At 43.0% G+C, this 20,107-nt stretch overlaps 1 protein-coding gene across 7 annotated transcripts in view; it reads left to right on the forward strand.

The window, feature by feature from the left end:
• EVL (Enah/Vasp-like) overlaps window positions 1-20,107 on the forward strand; it is a 194,301-nt gene that overhangs the window by 123,832 nt on the left and 50,362 nt on the right. For all 7 annotated transcript variants that reach the window (XR_013521537.1, XR_013521538.1, XM_035261459.3 and 4 more), the window contains exon 2: window positions 9,095-9,263. Coding sequence is in view for 5 of the 7 variants with exons in the window: in XM_035261459.3 (XP_035117350.1) it covers window positions 9,095-9,263 (169 nt within the window). In the remaining 2 variants the exon portion in view is untranslated. The remainder of the gene's footprint in view (window positions 1-9,094; window positions 9,264-20,107) is intronic.

Here is a 20,107-nt window from a genome sequence, read left to right on the forward strand (position 1 = left end):
TCAGGCAATTCTCCTGCCTCAGCCTCCTGAGCAGCTGGGATTACAGGCACACACCACCATGCCCAGCTAATTTTTTGTATTTTTAGTAGAGACGGGGTTTCACCATGTTGACCAGGATGGTCTCGATCTCTTGACCTCGTGATCCACCCACCTCGGCCTCCCAAAGTGCTAGAATTACAGGCTTGAGCCACCGCGCCCGGCCATAAAGGTCTTTCTAGTGACGTTGTGAGTGAAGAGTTGGGGGCATGAGGCTTCAACTAGAGGCTGGGGTAACAGCCAGGAGGCTATTATGGTTTAGATGAGAAGTAACATGGGCTGGACTGGCAGCAAGGAGGGAGAGGAAGGGACAGATCCAATAGATGTTTAAGAAATGGAACAGATGGCCACTGGGCCGAAGAGGGTGTGGCACAAAAAAGTGTCCGAAATGAGCTTCAGGTTTCAGTCTCCAGGGATTGGGTAGGTGTTGTTTCCATTCCCTGAAATGGGAAGCAGTGAAAGGAATACTTTCTCTCTCAAGCATGTTGAATTGTGAGGTCTCTAAGTTATGTCCAGCAGTTGAAAATATGACTCCGTATCTTAGAAGAAAAGACAGGGCCGGAGAGTCATCAACATGGGATTTATCAGTGTATTAGTGATCGTGTAAACCCTGGCACGAAGAGCCCATGAGGAGACATGAGAGCAGATGGTCCCCAGAGTCTCAGTCTCCTTCATTGACCATTTGCCTAGAACCAGCAAGCATGTGTGTTATAATAGAGACCCCGTCCAAGACTTACCACATCAGAATCTCCTAAAGGGGGGCCTGAGGATTTGTGTTTTAATAAATACTCACCTGACTCTTACAGTGCATACAGTTTTGAGAACCATGGGCACAGAGTAGAATGAGAAGAAATTCCACGTAGTTCACATTGGTTTTAAAATCTGTTTTGGAGTGCAGACCCATTTAAAAACATGGAAGGCCGGGCATGGTGGCTTATGCCTGTAATCCCAGCACTTTGGGAGGCCGAGGTGGGTGGATCATGAGGGGAGTTCAAGACCAGCCTGGCCAAGATGGTGAAACCCCATCTCTACTAAAAATACAAAAATTACCTGGGCACAGTGGCAGGCACCTGTCAATCTTAGCTACTTGGGAGGCTGAGCCAGGAGAATCACTTGAACCTGGGAGGCGGAGATTGCAGTGAGCCAAGATCATGCCATTGCACTCCTGCCTGGGCGACAGAGCAGGACTCCCATCTCAAAAAAAAAAGAAAGAAAAGCAAAAGAACATGGTAAACAAATTTCCGGAAGCAGTGTGCACACTCACTTTTACAGATAATTTCAGGGGTTTCTTAGACTCTTCAAGCCTTTCCCTGGACTCCGGATTAAGAACATTTAATGTAAGAGGTGAGTAGAAAGGAAACCTGTGAAAGAGGCCGAACAGGATTCGCAGAGAGCGAAATGGAAAGCCAGGCAAATGTGAAGACTGGGGATTAAGGAGGAGAGGTTTTCAGAGTGAGGACATAGTCAACAGTGCCTGGCTCACTGACGGGCCCAGTGACTCAGAGCCAGAAAGCATGCATTGGAGCTGGAAATGGAAAGTCAGTAACCTTGTCTGGGCTTATTTAAGTTTATACTCAGGGCCAGGGGTCAGGTTCCAGTGGGGGCTTGGAGAGTGACGGGCAGGGTGGGGGTGGGCCTGGTGAGGAAATGGAGAGAACAAGCGACAAGACAAGGAGCAGTGGGGAACAGTGGGAAGTAGAGACCGAGGTCCAGTCCTATCATCTGATGGGGTGCTTGTTAGGTGCCCACCCTTGCAAGGGTTACTGTGGTGAAAAATAAGAAAGGAGTTCCCAGCAAGACACCAACTCACCCTGGTTTCCGGGATTATCCCAGTGTCATTGCCAAATGCCCTACCTCCTAGGAAACCCTTCTGTTATGGGCAAATGCTGGTTCCCAGTCCTACTGGGGAGACAAAATTGGCCCTCAAGATGGAGTATAAAGAGTTGTTTTGTCCAAAGGGAGCTTCCAAGTCTGAGCATTGGGCTGAGCAGGGCCACTGTGCCAGTCCTGGGGAGAGGGAGTGAGGCATCGACTGCCTGCTTTGTAAGAAGGAGGAGTGTGGCTCCTAGGTTAACACTTCAGAAGAGGGCAGCCTGTGCCTTCCCAGAGGCCTCCTGCCAGAGGAGCAGGCCTCTCTCCGCAGGCCTGGGCCCAGGCAGAGCTGAGATGCACCTTTAGAGGCAGCAGACAGGGCTGAGGCTCACTTTGCACAGGAGCCCACCTGCAGAACTGTGGTTTCCTGACTCACCCGTCCCAGGCTGTTATGAGAAAGAAGGCTGATGGTAATCTGTGACAGATGCCTTTGCTTGGCAGTTACACTTTCTCTGAGAATAAACAGAGAGGATTGTGAGTAGAATGTTCCCACGAGCACACAATCATAAACGCACTGTTTTTCTCACAGGTCATTTGTTTAACAATTATTCATGTCTACAGCATACAGGGACTGGCTTTACCAGGGGGAAAACAACACAGTTCCTGCCTTCAAGTTGCTCACAGTCTGGTGGTGCAGACACCTAGGCAGATTCTAAGAGGCAGGGCAGGCTGAAAAGCAAGCATGGGGCTGCAGGAACCAGGCTCTCTCTGGATAGGTCTACGTCCTGTGCTTTTTCCAAGTTCAATCCTGTACTTACACTTCCCAACAAACCTCTTGTGGTTAGCCCCGTTCCACCCTGTGGGTCTTCCTTTTGCCCTTTATAAATTTGCACTCTGTCCTTCAAGGAAATAACAGGGCTGGGATAGGGTGTCTGTGTAAGCCCATGAGAATTTCAGAAACCTTGTTCCTAGCCACACAGGGAGTGGGGGAACGGGAGTCCAGGGACACGGAACCTGGACTTTTCCAGAAGGATTAGAGAGTGAGAGCCCGAGGTTGACTTCAGGCTGTCATCACAGGGCCGTGCTGCAAGTTTTTGTCCGCATCCTCCGAGTGGCTGGGACTGCAGGCATGTTCCACCACACCCAGCTGCCTACATAATAGTTTTACCTTGAAATACATTATAGCAGGGTGTCCAATCTTTTGGCTTCCCTGGGGCACATTGGAAGAATTGCCTTGGGCCACACATAAAATACACTAACATTAACAATAACTGATAGACTTTTAAAAAAATCTCATAATGTTTTAAGAAAGCTTACAAATTTGTGTTGAGCTGCATTAAAGCCATCTTGGGCTGCATGCAGCCCACAGGTTGGACAAGCTTGGTGTATGGTCTAAAAAAATTATCTGCTGAACCAGTGAAAGGACAAAGTTATGGCTTTTCCCATCTTCTCTGCTGTGCCCTGCCCCATGCTGGGCTAGTGAGCAGAACTCAGCAAGTACTCAGCGCTAGTCTGAGGGAGCTTTGAGGTCAGACTCAACCTTGTACAGATGAGGAAACTGAGGCCTAGAGTCACATCGTCTTTTTCCTGTAAGCTGATAGAAGTGGAGTCTGAAGACTTAAGAGTTTATGTCTCACATGACACAGGGATGGAACTTACTGGCTCAAATTATATAGGCCCCACAAATACATGTACAAAAGCCCAAAAGAGCCTTCTCCCAAGAGAGAAATTCTAGTTACACCTGCAGCCCAGACATGCCTATTATATCCAGTGGGGAAAGTCCACCAACTTGGTAGTTTATACGGAACAAACCGGTGGATTTTGACTGATTTTACTCCTCAACTAAACAATCATTTGAAAGAAACCTGTGAGACATGAAGACTTCATGGGAACCATTTAGTAAATTAAATTTCCTATGTATGTGTTTTTAAAAACAGTTCATTCATTCATTTATTCAGTAAATAATTTAAGAAAACATTTGTCTATCGAATTTCCTCATAGCTAGGCACAGTGGCTCATGCCAGTAGTCCCAGCACTTTGAGAGACCAAGAAGACCAAGGCAGGAGGATCAGTTGAGCCCAGGAGTTGGAGATCAGTCTGGGTAACATAGCGAAACCCTCTTTCTACAAAAAAAAAAAATAATAATAATAGTAAATTAAATTTCCTCAAAGGATAGATGATTTGAACAAATTAAATTTATGATGCCTAGGGAGTACGTGTATAATACAGAGTTTGAGTATTTATCCAAGTGAAGATGTTGAGAAGGCAAGTGAATATATATATATGTATGTTGCTCAGAGGCAATGTTGAGGTTAGATGGCAATCGAGATTTTATGAAAACAAAAAAAAAAATCTCAAAGGTGTATTAAACCCAAATTAGCAAAACAGATCTGAAGGAGAAGAAACGCGTCGTTTCCTGCATTTAGGTTTTGTTAGCAGCAATAAAGAGACAAACCAGCACGATTGAAAAGGTGGGGGAAAACCAGGGGTTTTGGTTAACCACAAGTTTAATTTGAACCTAAAGTATTAACAACAGCAAAAAAAAGAAAAAAGGAACCTGCGGGTATAATTACAAGAAGAAAAATGGTTATGGGTGTTCAAGTATCTAGTGACAAGCACAGTGCTTTATTTATGCCACCTCAGTAGCTCCCCTAAAAGGTGTGTGTGTCACTCCAGGTATGTTTCACCCCCACCTAGTGCTCATGGTTTTCTGCATGCCGTGTGGTTCTTGCCTCCCTGCCTCTGCTCAGCCGCCTGTCTCCGCTTAGAATCCCACGTCCCCTTCCTGAATTCACCTAGGCATTGAAATCTTCATCTTAAAACCCACTCAGCATTTTCTTTAGAAAGCACCCAGGCCTGGTGCAATGGCTTTCACCTATAATGCCAGCACTTTGGGAGTCTGAGGCAGACAGATAGCTTGAGGCCGGGAGTTCAAGACCAGCCTGGCCAACATGATGAAACCCTGTCTCTACTAGAATTACAAAAATAAGCCAGGCATGGTGGAGCGTGCCTGTAGTCCCAGCTTCATGGGAGGCTGAAGCACGAGAATCATTTGAACCTGGGAGGCAGAGGTTGTAGTGAGCTGAGACTGCACCACTGCACTCTGGCCTGGGCGACAGAGTGAGACCTTGTCTCAAAATAATAAATAAGTAAAAATTTTGAAAAATGAAAGCCTTCCCTGCTACCCTCCCCAATCCTTCCAGGCTGGGTAAGATTTATAATTACTCATCTGACTGCCGGACTAGCTGGGAGCTTGCTGAGGGCAAGTACTTTTCTACCCATCTCACTGTAATTAATGTTTTTTTACTCACTAGCATCTACTGGTCAGACTAAGCTTGAAATATTGTGCCCAATTTTAGGCCCCAGACTGATGGGATGGCAAGGGGACTGGTAGCTTTGTCGTGTGGCTAATGGAGGGACATGCTCTTCCTTCAGCTGTCCGATGGGTTATCACAGGCTCTGCAGAGCACCTTGCGGCATGTCACTCAGAGCAAGGAGGGGTTGTCTAAATTAAAACCATTTACAACCAGTGGTTTGCTTTGGAGAGTAGTAAGTTAAGTTCCCTGTCACCCAAAGCTCAATGTGGGCTTGTCAGGGCAGCTTTATTGGACACTAAAGTGGATTAGTGTCTACCGTTCTTTTCAGCTCTGAGATTATTCCGTGAGCATTTATTAGGCACATTCTCTCTGCCAGGTTCTAACACAGGTCAAAAATCTGCGAAAGGAGAAAGGCCAGGAAGGATGGACTAGAAGCATCTCAGACCACATCACAATGCTGAGAACATTTGGACCAGGCTGATAGGGCATTCCCAAGCCAAGGCTTCCCCCACAGACAAATTCTGTGTTGGGAAGGAATGGGCTGGCACTGGTACCCCTGCCATGTTCAGTCAGTGGCTGGGAGCAGCCTGAGAGCAGCATGGCCTCTGTGCACCAGCTCTGCTCCCATAGCAGGTTCTCCTGCAGGGCAACTGAAGGGCATTCTTCCATGGCTGCCACACAGGGACTCTAGAGAGCATTGCCCCTCACACAGCAGCTCCCCAGAGTGCTCCCCCAGAATCATCTCAGGGCTCTGTGGTCATCTTCCAGCAAATGGTAGAGTTGGGCTCCAACTCAGATCCCTCTCATTTAATAAAATCCATGTTTTGTTAACCAAGACCATGATGCATCTCAGGATCTGTCCTAGGTCTCGAGACAGCATCCAGAACACACACCTACTTGTCGACTGTCACATTTAGCAGCTGAGTGTACCAGAAGCAGTAAGTTCCAGAACTTAGCCCATAATTTGATGTATGGCTCATTTACATTGGGATGGAACTGTGATTTAACCCAAAGTCTATCTGGTTCTGTGTACAGTTTAGTCTAATTTCTTTTTTTTCTTTTCCTTTCCTTTTTCTTTTTTTTTTAAGACAGGGTCTTACACTATCACCCAGCCTGGAGTGCAGTGGCACAATCATGGCTCACTGCAGCCTCAACCTCCTGGCTCAAGTGGTCCTCTCACCTCAGCCTCCCAAGTAGCTGGGACTGTAGGCACACATCACCACACCTGGCTAATGTTTTTGTTTTTGTTGTTTTTTTGTAGAGACAAGGTCTCACTATGTGGCTCAGGCTGGTCTCAAATTCCTAGGCCCAAGTGATCCTCCCACCTCAGCCTCCTGTAAGTGCTGTGATTACAGGTGTGAGCCACTGTATCCAGCTAGTTTACTCTAATTCCTTTTTTTTTTTTTGAGACGGAGTTTTCGCTCTTGTTACCCAGGCTGGAGTGCAATGGTGCGATCTCGGCTCACCACAACCTCCGCCTCCTGGGTTCAGGCAATTCTCCTGCCTCAGCCTCCTGAGTAGCTGGGATTATAGGCACGTGCCACCATTTTTTGTATTTTTAGTAGAGACGGGGTTTCACCATTTTGACCAGGATGGTCTCCATCTCTTGACCTCGTGATCCACCCACCTCAGCCTCCCAAGGTGCTGGGATTACATGTGTGAGCCACCGTGCCCGGCCCTCTAATCTCTACTAGACTTCATGAAGACAGGGCTGCAAAGACTTAACTAGAGGAGGAGCAGCTTTACCTAAGCACATTCTCTTAAAAAATATGTTGTTTCAGGCCCCAAAACACAGAGATGGTAACTTCTGCGCTCTTAAATATTGTGGAATGAATGATGAATTATAGGGAAGAATGATGCAGCACAAACTGCAGACCAAAATCCTTACGATTCACTCTGAATACATCTGTCCACAGATGTGCCCAACACAAGGCTGGAACAGCTGAGATCAGGTGTGCCCTAGGCTCCTAAACACCAGAGACAGACCTGAGTAGTCAGCGGCAAGGTTGAGACCCAACAGTGCAGGCATTCAGATCAGGCACTGTCACTCAAGCTGTGAGATGTGCATAGGGTTCATTCAAAGTGAAATTGAGGGAATATGTAGGGAAGGGCCTTATATATGGCACTGTACACAAAAATGTTTTTTAAAAGTATAATAATCCATACACTGGATCATCCACAGTCTCCAAGCAGTGGGGGAGTTGGGCCCCGAGGGAACTCAGCCCTCTGGAACACTGAGGAACTGACTGCATTGCCCAAGTTGAAGTTTCCAAGTCACAAAGAACTAATCCTATAAAAACCACTGTTTTTTTCATCTCAGAACTGCAGGGCTGGGGATATAGATCTTCTTAAGTATGGTGACGTGAACATAATGGAACTTTTTCTCAACTGCTTGGTCTCAGCATTATAATAATCCACCATTTTACACACTTTCCTTCTGTATGATTGCTCCCAAATTGTTGGGCATTACAGTTCTGTTTCCAGTTCCTCATCTTTATGCAGCCATGCTTGCTGATGACCACTCCTCACTGTGGCCAGTGTGCCCTTCAGCAAGCACAATTCCCTCTTTAAAAATAAAAAAGAGAGAGAGAGAGACTGGGCGTGGTGGCTCACGCCTGTAATCCCAGCACTTTGGGAGGCTGAGCTGGCGGATCACCTGTGGTCAGGAGTTCGAGACCAGCCTGACCAATATGGTGAAACCCCATCTGTTTAATTAATTAATTAGAAACAAAGGAGTATTGCTTTTTTAAATGTAGGAATTCAAATAGGCCAGAGATGATGTTAAAGATGATTAGGGCTTATGAAGAACCAGTGGGCTCTGAGAGACTTCCTCTGAATACCTGCAGGGGTTTTAGTGTATTAATTTTAGTGATGGCTATTTTATGCTTCCAGGGCTTCTTCCCTGCTTCTCTGTCATATTTTGAACAATCGAGGTTGCTTTGCTACGTAAATGTTTTCAGCAAAGTATGGAAGTAGCCACCTATTTGTTTTGATTTATGTTGCTCTTTTCTTAGATCACCTAAACCCCTCATTGCCTACATAGCTTGTCTTGATGCTACCCTAGCATAATTCCATAAATGGAGCATATTGTTGGATGTTGGAAAGAATATTATCTACGTCATATGCTCTAGAGTCAGTCAGAAGTGGTTGGAAATCCCCAGTTTAATCACTGTGTGAACTCATATACATCTTTTCAAGTCTTTGAGCCACTTTTTTCTCATCTAAAAAATGGAGGTAATAAACAGATGCTTCCTAAATTGTGAAGCTTAGGTGCTGTAATGCGTTCTCCCTCATGCGCTTTTTTTTTTTTTTTTAAACAGAGTCTTGCTCTGTCGCCCAGGCTGTTGTGCAGTGGTGCAGTGCCGGCTCACTACAACCTCTGCCTCCTGGATTCAAGCAATTCTTGTTTCTCAGCCTCCTGAGTAGCTGGGATTACAGGCATGTGCCACTGTATTTTTAGTAGAGACGAGGCGGGGGGGTGTCTCACCATGTTGGTCAGGCTAATCTCGAACTCCTGACCTCAAGTGATCCAACCCATCTTAGCCTCCCAAAATGTTGGGACTACAGGCATGAGCCACCACGCCTGGCCACATTCCCTTATTTAATACAGTACATGGAATGTTGTGAACAGTTGGCAAATTGTAATTGTAATTCCTTTCTCATCCAGGCAACTTTTCCCCTGGAAACAAAGCTGTGAGTCTTTTCCAAGCTATTGAAAGTTTTGGCACAGAATCTCCTCTCCCCTCTGCAGGCCCCTGAGAGAATGTAAACTCATCACCTCACAAGGCAGTTCTTCCATAGACAGTTGGAAGTTCTGGCAATTGGAAAGTTTCTTTATCTCAAATAGAAATTGGCCTGTTTCAGAAAAGGGCAAAGTCAACTTCCATCCCCTGTAGCTGAGGCTGACACCAATTTTTTTTGCTTTATAGTGAACAGAGTATCTGCCAAGCCCGGGCTTCCGTGATGGTCTATGATGACACCAGTAAGAAATGGGTACCAATCAAGCCTGGCCAGCAGGGATTCAGCCGGATCAACATCTACCACAACACTGCCAGCAACACCTTCAGAGTCGTTGGAGTCAAGCTACAGGATCAGCAGGTCAGTGCTGGAATTACAGATTACACCCATGAGCCTGCGCACCACCTCCTCACCACCCACCCCTTACACACACATATCACTCAAAGATGTTAGAACAAAAAGGTCAGTATTCGGAATCAGAGGGCCTAGGCTCAGATTTTGACTCTGTATCCTCATACTTCAAGGTATGACACCTTAAGCAAACTGTTTTCTGGATTTTACTTTTTACCTATGTCATATGGAGACAATAATCCACACCCTGACTATTTCACTGTGTTATTGTCAGATTGAAATAAATAATAGATGTGGGAAGCTTTGAAAAAATATATTGCACAAATGTGTTCATCCTAATCATATGTAAGGTGGCCATTAAGGTTTTTGGTTCATCAACTTTCTAAGTCTTACTTTAGAACAAATATCAAGATGATTTGGAGAACCTGGGGTCATTTCTCTCCCTAACAGTACAACCTAGGCAAATCAGATATGATAATTTGTTTTACCTGGCAAGGGAACAACCATGTCTACCTGTGTCATGAATAGTCGTACACACATAATCATGACAAAATACTCTGATGTGTCATGGACTAAAATAGGGGCATGGAGAAACAGGCTGTGTGACTTAACCACAGGGACTTTGGTTACTTCGGTGCTCTCCCTCCAACTCTCTTCTTAGAGATAGACAGTGGCATTTATAGCAGTGAAGTTAACAGATCTGTGATTATAGCATTTATGAAAAACTCTATATAAACAGCATCTTGTGGCAGGCTTTGTGGGTCAAACTTCAGCTAAGTTGAGCAGCAGGTTAGCTGCTGTCTTGGAAAGAATCAGCAATCGGAAGAGAGAGAACAGAAACTCTGGGTTCTATTTTTAGTGTGTTGCCTGTTGATTGGGTTTTTGCTTTAACCAAAATAGCCTTACTAAGTTTCAGATGTTCATGGCTAACAGAGACATCCCTATCCCAGGACCCCTGATAAAAGATAATCTTTCTAACCTCGAATTCCTGGTACCTCCAGAGGCATCCTTTTCTTTTGTTGATGAGCCTTAATAGTATAATAGTATATGTGTCTTTCTAGAAACCTTCACAAAGCTGCCCTCCCGTCATTCCAATTCACTAATTCTAGATCTGCCTTTTAGTGACACACTGTGCCACACATTGCAGGATATATAGAACCTTTGGCTCCAATTTTGGTGACAGTCAAAAACATCTCAAGTTTTTAGAACATCTGATGGTTGAGGCTTGCGAGGGCAGTACTTCCATGTCTTTGACACAAGGTCCGTTACCTGGTGTGGTTCCTGAATCATAATAGGTGTTCCCTAAGGATTGCTTTTATTATGACAAGTTTTTTGTTCCCTTCCTGCCTCTTGGTTGCCCTCCAAGGCATAGTAGGATGACAGCATGGTATACTGGAAAGGGCATGGGATGGAAGAGTTCCCCAAAACCCATACACAGCCTGTTCTCAGGGACCTCAGCACCTCAGCGCCTCCTTCAGAGGAAACCACATGTTGAGAAAGAGACCTTTAAGTATATTGAATATTGGCCCCCACTCTCTTCTGGCTTGTAGGGTTTCTGCTGAGAGATCTGCTGTAAGTCTAATAGGTTTCCCTTTATGGGTAACCTGACCTTTCTCTCTGGCTGCCCTTAGTATTTTCTCCTTTGTTTCGATCCTGGTGAATCTAACAATTATGTGCCTTGGGGTTGCTCTTCTTGAGGGAAAACTTTGTGGTGTTCTCTGTATTACCTGTATCAACATACTTAAAGAACAGAACTTTCAGCCTAGAATCTCATATCCTGCCAAACTAAGCTTCACAATTGAAGGAAAAATAAAATCTTTTATGAACAAGCAAGTACTCAGAGATTTTATTACCACCAGGCCTGCTTTACAAGAACTTCTGAAAGAAGCATTATACATAGAAAGGAACAACCAGTATGAGCCTTTCTAAAAATATACCAAAAAGTAAAGAGCATCAACATAAAGAAGAATTTACATCAATGAATGGATAAAATAGCCAGTTAACATCAAATGGCAGTAACCCTAAATTTAAATTGACTAAATCCCCCAATCAAAAGATACAGCCAAAACCTAACGGTGTATCCAAAGATACACAAATACTCAAAACAAAGGGTTGGAGAAAAATTTACCAACCAAATGGAGAGCAAAAATAAACGAATAAACAAAAAGCAGGAGTTGTAATTCTCACATTTGATAAAATAGATTTCAAAGCAACAAAGATACAGTGGTAAAAGGATCAATGTAACAATAAGAGATCTTAATACCCAGATGCATAAGACCCATAACGAGATTTAGACTCAACGAGACAGAAAATTAATAAGAATATCCAGGACTTCAACTCAGATCCAGAACAAGTAAACTCAATAAATATTTATAGAGTTCTCCATTTTAAATACACAAAATATTGATCAGCCATTATTAATACCCATTTTTAGAATGAAGCAATATTCCTGTTCTCTCTCCCTCTTTTTCTTTCTCTTTCTTCCTCTCCTTCTCTCCTTTTTTTACTTTTCAACATCCTAGTTCCTCACCTCATACTCAATACCTCTGAACACCTGATTCCTTGTGATTCTCCCGTCCCACTAAAAAAAAAAGAGAAAGAGACCTTTTCCCCACCCCAGGACAGACTGACAGCAGTCTTCAGTGGTATTCTGTTTAAATTTGGAGGACTGTGTTGAGGCCTCCTAAGTTAGAGTCTGACTGAGAAGTTCCAAGCACAGCCTCCCACTTGGATTCGCATGTTCAGGAGACAGACTGTCAGACAGGATTGAGGATAGCTCCGCAAATGGATGAATGAAGCATGTTAGCTAGGAATAGAAAAGAGATTCTTGGTAAACCAAGGCATTAGAGAAAATGGCGGGAAATCTGGTCCAGAACAACTTTTAGGGACCTCTATAGAAAGACTGATTTTTCACAGATTTGGTTTTAGTCCATGTATGTTACATCTTAAAGTGGTCAGTCAGACATGGTTAAGAGAGTCAAAGATTCCTGGTTTTATAGCCAAATAGGGATATCTAACATGTTTAATGTTCTTTATGGTTAATGGAGCACTTTTTACGTCTGTTATTTCATTCTCCCAGAAAGAATAATGGTACAAGAATTATTGTCACCATTTGCTAAACAGGTGGATATAAAACCAGGTAATCAGTTGTGGAGAAAAGATATAGTAATTTATAGTACCATTAGCCAAAATCTAACTTGAATCTCACATTCAGGGTGAAAAACCTGAAGGATTTTTAGTTGAGAATGCATTTTGATCACAAAAAAATGTGGCTGGTTGCAGTGGCTCATGCCTGTAACCCCAACACTTTGAGAGGCCAAGGCAGGTAGATCACTTGAGCCCAGGAGTTCGAGACTAGCCTGAGCCACACAGTGAGACCCTATCTCCACAAAAATATATATATAAATTACCTGAGCATAGTGGGGCATACCTATTAATCCCAGCTACTCAGGGGGCAAGGTGGGAGAGTCTGTTGAATCCAGGAGGTTGAGGTTTCAGTAAGCTGTGATCGTGCCACTGCATTCCAGCCTGGGTCACAGGGCAAACTCTGTCTCAAAAAAAAAAAAAAAAAAAAAAAGCAAAAAATGTTAGTGATTTCTCAGGCTGAGTAGAGTGAATTGATAGAAGTAGAATAAATTAATAGAGTGAATTAATAGAGATGAAGTGAATTTATTGAGGCAGAGGTCCAGAGAAAGGGAGACTACAGTCCTTCTCTGCTGTGCATGAGTTATACTTCCCTCAGGACACTGAGACTGCATCTGAGTACAGCAAACTGAAATCTACTAGAAGAAGGCCATCCAAACTGGTGGAAGATCCGAAAGTGATGTAATATGGGGAACGATTGAAGGAGTAGCAAGTGATACTTACTTGGAGAAGATAGAAATGTTTTCAAGTCTCTTAAGGGTGCTATGTGGAAGAGAAATCTCACTTTCATTGTGGACCCCAGAGAACAGAAATATTCTGAACAATATTCCTAGAGAACAGAACTAGGAATATTGCCTGGATGCTGTAATGAAGATGATTTTAATGCAGTAAAAGGATGAACTTTCTTACAAGCACACTGTTGAAAGATGGAAAGTGTTACATTGCCAGCCCGAGAGGTAAGATTCTGGGAGAGACAGTCTATCATCAAGTAGAGATTTGGATGAGATGAGACCTCCAAAATCTTTGCGAATCTGTAGATTCTGTAGTTTTTAGATCCAGGCATATATAGGGACAAGAAGATTGTTCTCCACCATCAAGCATCTTTCTTTTTTTAAAGGACTCTTGACTGTTTTTACACAGAGTCCCCAGAAACGTGAAGACAGTACAGTCATGCATCCCTTAACGAGGGGGAACACATTCTGAGAAATGTACCATTGGGGGATTTTGTTGTCATGTGAGTATGCTTATACAAACATAGATGGTATAGCCTACTATGCGTCTAGGCTATATTGTGTAGCCTGTTGCTCCTAGGCTACAAACCTGTACTGAATACTGAGGGCAGTTGTAACACGTGTGTGTAAACATATGCGAGCATAGAAAAAGCATAGTAAAAACACCGCACTGTAGTCTTACAGGACCACCATTGTATATACAGTCTGTTGTTGACCAAAACATCATTATGTGGTCCATGATTATATTTGGAGTTGCAAGACCTTCCTTTAAAAGAACAGGAAAGGCACTCCTGCTTACTCCTGCACTCCCCAGAATAAAACTTGTGCAAACGTTGTAATTATGGGCTCCTATGCAAAAAGTATGACATTTTAAAATGTTCATCCTTCAGCAAGTGTCCAGATCAGTCCTGCCAAACCTTGGAGAATTATTTTTAAAATAAAGCTGGTAAAGAGATTCCAATGAGGCCTCCAAAAACAAAAAGTTGAAAGTAAAAAATTTTAAAAGATAAACCTTACAGACACTAACCAAAAGAAATTGGTGTGGCTATGTTAATATCAAAGAAGGCTTTAAGGCAACAAGTATTCCTAAAGATAATGACAGACCTTTTTAATGATAAAAGGGTAATTGAAAAAGAAGTCATAGCATCCCTACATTTGTATGAATCCATTCATATCTTCAAAACACTTAAAACAAAAAATCTAAAGGGAGAAAGAGACAAATTCAGAAGCATAGTTGGAGATCCTAACCATACCTCCAGGCTACTGATTGAATAAGGAAATAGAAATAAGTAAAGACAGGGCCGGGCGCGGTGGCTCAAGCCTGTAATCCCAGCACTTTGGGAGGCCGAGGCGGGTGGATCACGAGGTCAAGAGATCGAGACCATCCTGGTCAAAATGGTGAAACCCCGTCTCTACTAAAAATAAAAAAAATGAGCTGGGCATGGTGGCGCATGCCTGTAATCCCAGCTACTTGGGAGGCTGAGGTAGGAGAATTGCCTGAACCCAGGAGGCGGAGGTTGCGGTGAGCCGAGATCGCGCCATTGCACTCCAGCCTGGGTAACAAGAGCGAAACTCTGTCTCGAAAAAAAAAAAAAGAAATAAGTAAAGACAGAAAACTTGAATAACATTATTAACCAACTTGACCTAATTTACATTTGTAGAAACTATAGCCAACAACTGTACAATGCATAGTCTCCTCAAGTAAACGTAAAACATTTACCAAAATAGACCATATGCTGGTTATAAATCAGGTGTCAAGTTAAAAAGGATTTAAATCATGCAGAGAATGTTCTGTGACCACAGAAGAATTAACCACAGATTAGTAATAGAAGAGTAACTTTTTAAATCTTCAAATGTTTGGAAATTAAGTAGTGTAATACTGAATGAACCATGAGACAGAAAAGAAATCACAATGTAAACTAGAAAATATTTTGAACAGTAATGAAAATATAACATAGCAAAACTTGTGGGATACAGATAAAACAGTACATATGGGCTGGGTGCAGTGGCTCATGCCTATAATTCCAACACTTTGGGAGGCCAAGGAGAGAGGATCAACTGAGGCCAGGCATGAGACCTGGAGTTTGAGACCATCCTGGGCAATACAGCGAGACTCCACCTCTACCAAAAAATTTTTTTAATTAACTGGGCATGGTGGCATGTGCCTGTAGTCCCTGCTACTCAGGAGACTGAAGTTGGAGGATCACTTAGGCCCAGGAGTTTGAGGCTGCAGTGAGCCATGGTCGTACTACTGCATTCCAACCTGGACGACAGAGTGATAGCTTGTCTCAAAGAAAAGCCCCCAAAAAGTACATATGGGGAAATTTATATCTATAAATGTATATGTTAGAAAGAGTGTTTGAAAATCATTGATCGATGCCATTGTCTCAAGAAGGTAGAAAAAAATGAAAGCAAATTAAACCCAACAAAAGTAGAAGGAAGGAAAAAATAAAAACTAATGAAGCAGAAAGCAGATGTATGCTAAACACAAAATGTCTCAGGTTTTTTGAAGGAAAAAGTTGGTTCTTTGAGAAAAACAAAATTAATAAACCTCTATTGAGAGTGAGAAAAAGAGAAAACACTAATTGTCAATAAAACTAATGAAAGGGGAAATCACTGCAGATCCTATAAATATTAAAAATATAGGATAACTTTATTAATAACCTTATGCCAGTAAACATGACAACTTAGATAAGATGGACATATTCCTTGAAAAACATAAAGAAGAAACAATGCCAATCTTATATAAACTCCTTCAGAGATGAGAGAAGCAGAGCCCTTCCTGTATTGTCTTATTACAACCATGCTGTGTAACCATGATACAGAAACTACACAAGAACATTACAAGAAAAGAAAATTACAAGCCATTATTTCTAATGAACAATAATGCAGTAAGCAAACCTAAACAAAAGATTAATGACTTGAATTTAACAATGTATTAAAAAGGAAATTTTGACAAATGAGATTTATTCCAGGAATGCAAGATTATTTTAATGCAATAAAGCCGGAAAACTGTAAGTTCATCTCACAGATGTAGAAAAAGCATTTGGTAAAATTCAGTACCCCTTCATGATAAAAACTATGAGGAAAGTAGGAATTAAAAGGATTAAAAGTGATTTATTTAATAAGATAAAAAATATCCAAGAACAACAACAAAACAAAAACTATAGCTGACATCATACTAAATATCCCACTGTCCCCCTGAATTCAGAACAAGACAGGCGTGTTCACTGTCACCTCTTTGATTTAACAGTTGGAGAGGAAGATGCAAAACCATTTTGCATCACAGATGACTTGATAGTGTATGTGGAAAGTATAGCTATAAACTATTATAGTAATATAACATATGCTAATATGATTATGTAAGTGAATTTGGCATGGTCACTGGATAGAAGATTGTGATATTATGATATATGTATTAGTTTTCATCCATACTTCCTAGCTGGTAGCTTCCAGAGCCCTTATTAGAATGTCAGCGTGTTGTAGGCCTCAGAAAACAGCCTCTCTCTGACTTTCTCCTGCCTTCCTTTCACCTGCCCCTTTTTTTCCCCAAGGCAGGAATCGTCCCCTGCTTTTTTGACTCAAAGCTAGGTATAAGGAAATTCCCTGACCTACCTTGTCTAATTGCAGATCATAAGACCCTCATTTCAGAAGGAGTCCTGCCCCTCGAAGCTGGTGGTAAGGAAATTCTCTGACCTACCTTTTCTGTTTGTAGGTCATAAGACCCTCCTTTCAGAAAGGGTCCTGCCCCATACCCTGGAGGAAGGAGTGCTACACAGAGAGGCCAGGGAGAACCTGAACAAGTAGGCCTTGCTGGGTTTCACCACTCGGTCTGTTAGTGTGAGATCATACCCTTTTTATCCAATCACATTTCTACACAGTGGTGAATTATGCACATTCAGTGAAGTCTCCATAAAAGGCCCAAAAAGGCAGGGTTGGAAAAGCTTCCAGAGAGCTGACCTGGTGGAGGTTCCTGGAGGGGGCGTGCCCAGGGAGAGCAGAGAAGCTCCGTGCCTCTTCCTGCATCCTTTGTCCTGTGCATCTCCCATCTGCCCGTTCATCTGTAGCCTTCGTTATGCCCTTTATTAAGAAATCAGTAAACCCAGGTAAGCTGTTTTCCCTGAGTTTTGTGAGCACGCTAGCAAATTCATCAGACCCAAGATAGGGGTCATGAGAACCCTGATTTATAACCCATGGGTGAGAAGCACAAGTCACAAACCTGCACTTGTGACTGGCATCTGAAGTTGGGATAGTCTTGTGGGACTCAGCCATCAACCTGTGGGACCCGATGCTGTCTCCAGGTACGTAACATTAGAATTATAGAGGACACTTGGTGTCTTCTTGAGAATCTGCAGAATTGCTTGTTTGGTGTGTCAGGAAATACCCGCACACATCTGGAGTGTGAGAGTAGAGAATAGAGGCTGGGTGCAGTGGCTCATAACTGTATGAGTGTACAGCACTTTGGGAGGCTGAGGCAGGAGGATCAGTTGAACCCAGGAGTTCAAGAGCAGCCTGGGCAACATAGCCTCATATCTGTAAATAAAAAAGTTTTAAATTAACTGGGCATGGTGGCACGCACCTATGTCCCAGCTACTCAGGAGGCTGAGGCAGGAGGATCCCTTGAGCCCAGGAGTTTCAGGCAGCGGTGAGCCATGATCATGCCACTGCACTCCAGTGTGGGTGACAGAATGAGACCCCATCTCATTTTGAGGTCTCAAAAAAAAATAATAGGAAAAACACTTTACTTTTTCTTATATCCTTACAAGTGCCTATGTTCACTAAAAGACGTGTACGGAAGTGTTCGTAACAGTTGTATTCATAACAACCAAGAACACGAAACTACCCATGTTCATCCACAGGAAAATGGAGAAGTTATTTGTGGTTAAAAAATGGAATATACTCTGTAGCAGTCAATAAGAATTCAGCCAGGTGTTGTGTCTCAGACCCATAATCCCAGCACTTTGGGAGACCGAGGTGGGCAGATCACCTGAGGTCAGGGGTTCAAGATCAGCCTGGCCAACATGGTGAAACCCCATCAGTACTAAAAATACAAAAATTAGCCAGGCGTGATGGTACACAGCTGGGAGGCTGAGGTAGGAGAATTGCTTGAACCCAGGAGGCAGAGGTTACAGTGAGCTGAGATTGTGCCATTGCATTCCAGCCTGGGTAACAGGAGCAAAACTCGGTCAAAAAAAAAAAAATGAATGAAATATGGATATATGCAATAACATGGTGAATCTCATAAACATTGTGTTGAGGGAAGGAAACCAGAAACAAAAGAGTACATACCGTGTACCACAGGAATCCATTTCTATGTAGCTGAAGAACAGACGCATTTTGCCAATGGTGCTAGAAATAAGAAACATAGTTATCTCTATTGGGGAGTGTTGGGTGAAGGGTACTAAATGAAACAGCCCCAACCAAAAGTGGACTTGCAAAAATGCACGTGTTCAGGTGGATCCTCTGACTCACTCTAAGCAGAGTAAACAAAGAGGTCGAACCATTAGGTACTGAGGTTTTAGCTGTCGGCTGGTCAGGTCTGTCTGGCAGTTAATGAACACTGGACACCTCTCAGCAGATGGTCAAGCGACATTGGCCTTGTGTCACCGCACATACATTCAAACACATTGCATTGGACTCCCTCCCCTGTTTTAGAAGTCAATTTTCAAATAATAAATAGAAATTTTTAAATGGTCATGTCTAGTCATTCAGCTTACAGGGATATATCCTGTAGAAATACCTCTTCACAAGAATATTCAGTGCAGTATTATTTATAATATTATCTTCATCTTACGTGTGAGGAAACTGATATGAGCAACTTGTCTAAGGTTATACAACTGAAAACTAATAAAGCCAGGATTTTAATGCAGAGCCCTCTGACGTAAAACCCTCTGCTAATTCCTTGTACCCAGTATACTTGTCTTCAAAGCAGTCGTAGACCGTTGCGCTGTGAGTAGACACCAAACGGCAGCACTTGGTAAGCAGCCTTTGTACTGTAGTTGTGGACAGAGCAGAACTGGCAGGCCCAGGAGCCCTCAATCAGCGACCAGCCATGTGTGGCAGAGCCCAGAGAACTTACAGAACAGGGATTTTTCTAGAAAGGCTTCATTGCACTCGCCCAGTCCAGTATCCTAAAACTTCCTGCAGTTAGAAGCAATTTATGAGACTCCAAAGGTTAGTGCTAGGACCAGAGAGGGAATAGGAAGGATTGCAGCCCATTATACAACAGTACCCCGCTTAGCTGTGGCTTCACTTTCTGAGGCCAAGATCCACTGCAGGCCAAAAATAGTAAATGGGAAATTCCAGAAATAAATAAGTCAGAAATTTTAAATTGTGTGCCATTCCAAATATTATAGTTGTTCTATTTTATTATTAGTTATCGTTAATCTCTGACTATGGCTAATTTATGAGTTAAACTTTATCATAGGTATATATGTATGTATGTGTAAGAAAAAACATCGTCTATATAGGGTTCTGTACTACCCACATTTCAGGCAGTCAATGGGGGTCTTGGAACCAATCCTGCATGGATAAGGGGGGACTACCATACTGGCAAAAAAAAAATCACAAAGTCCTCAGCTTCTAAATCCAATTCTCCTGTTAGCTCGCTGTGTAACTTTGGACAAGTCACGCATTCTCCCTGGATCTCATTTCTTGACTATAAAAAGAGCAGATTGAGTTAGATAGTCCCTAAGGTCCTGTTGAGCCCCTTCAGTGATTATCTCCTGGCCATACTCTTTGTATTCTCGATTAGGTGTCAGCTGCCCCTCAATTCTCATTTCCCCCCAAGAGCTATTTTGAAGTTTAGGGAAAAAAAATTCTCACTCACCTTAAGTTTCTCTCTAAGAATGCAGCCAACCAGAGATCTCAAATCATAGGGTTCCAGGCCAGGCATGGTGACTGATGTCTGTAATCCCAGCACTTTGGGAGGCCAAGACAGGAGGATCACTTGAAGTCAGGAGTTCGAGACCAGCCTGG

This window comes from Callithrix jacchus, chromosome 8, assembly GCF_049354715.1.
Source record: "Callithrix jacchus isolate 240 chromosome 8, calJac240_pri, whole genome shotgun sequence".
NCBI lineage: Eukaryota > Metazoa > Chordata > Mammalia > Primates > Cebidae > Callithrix > Callithrix jacchus.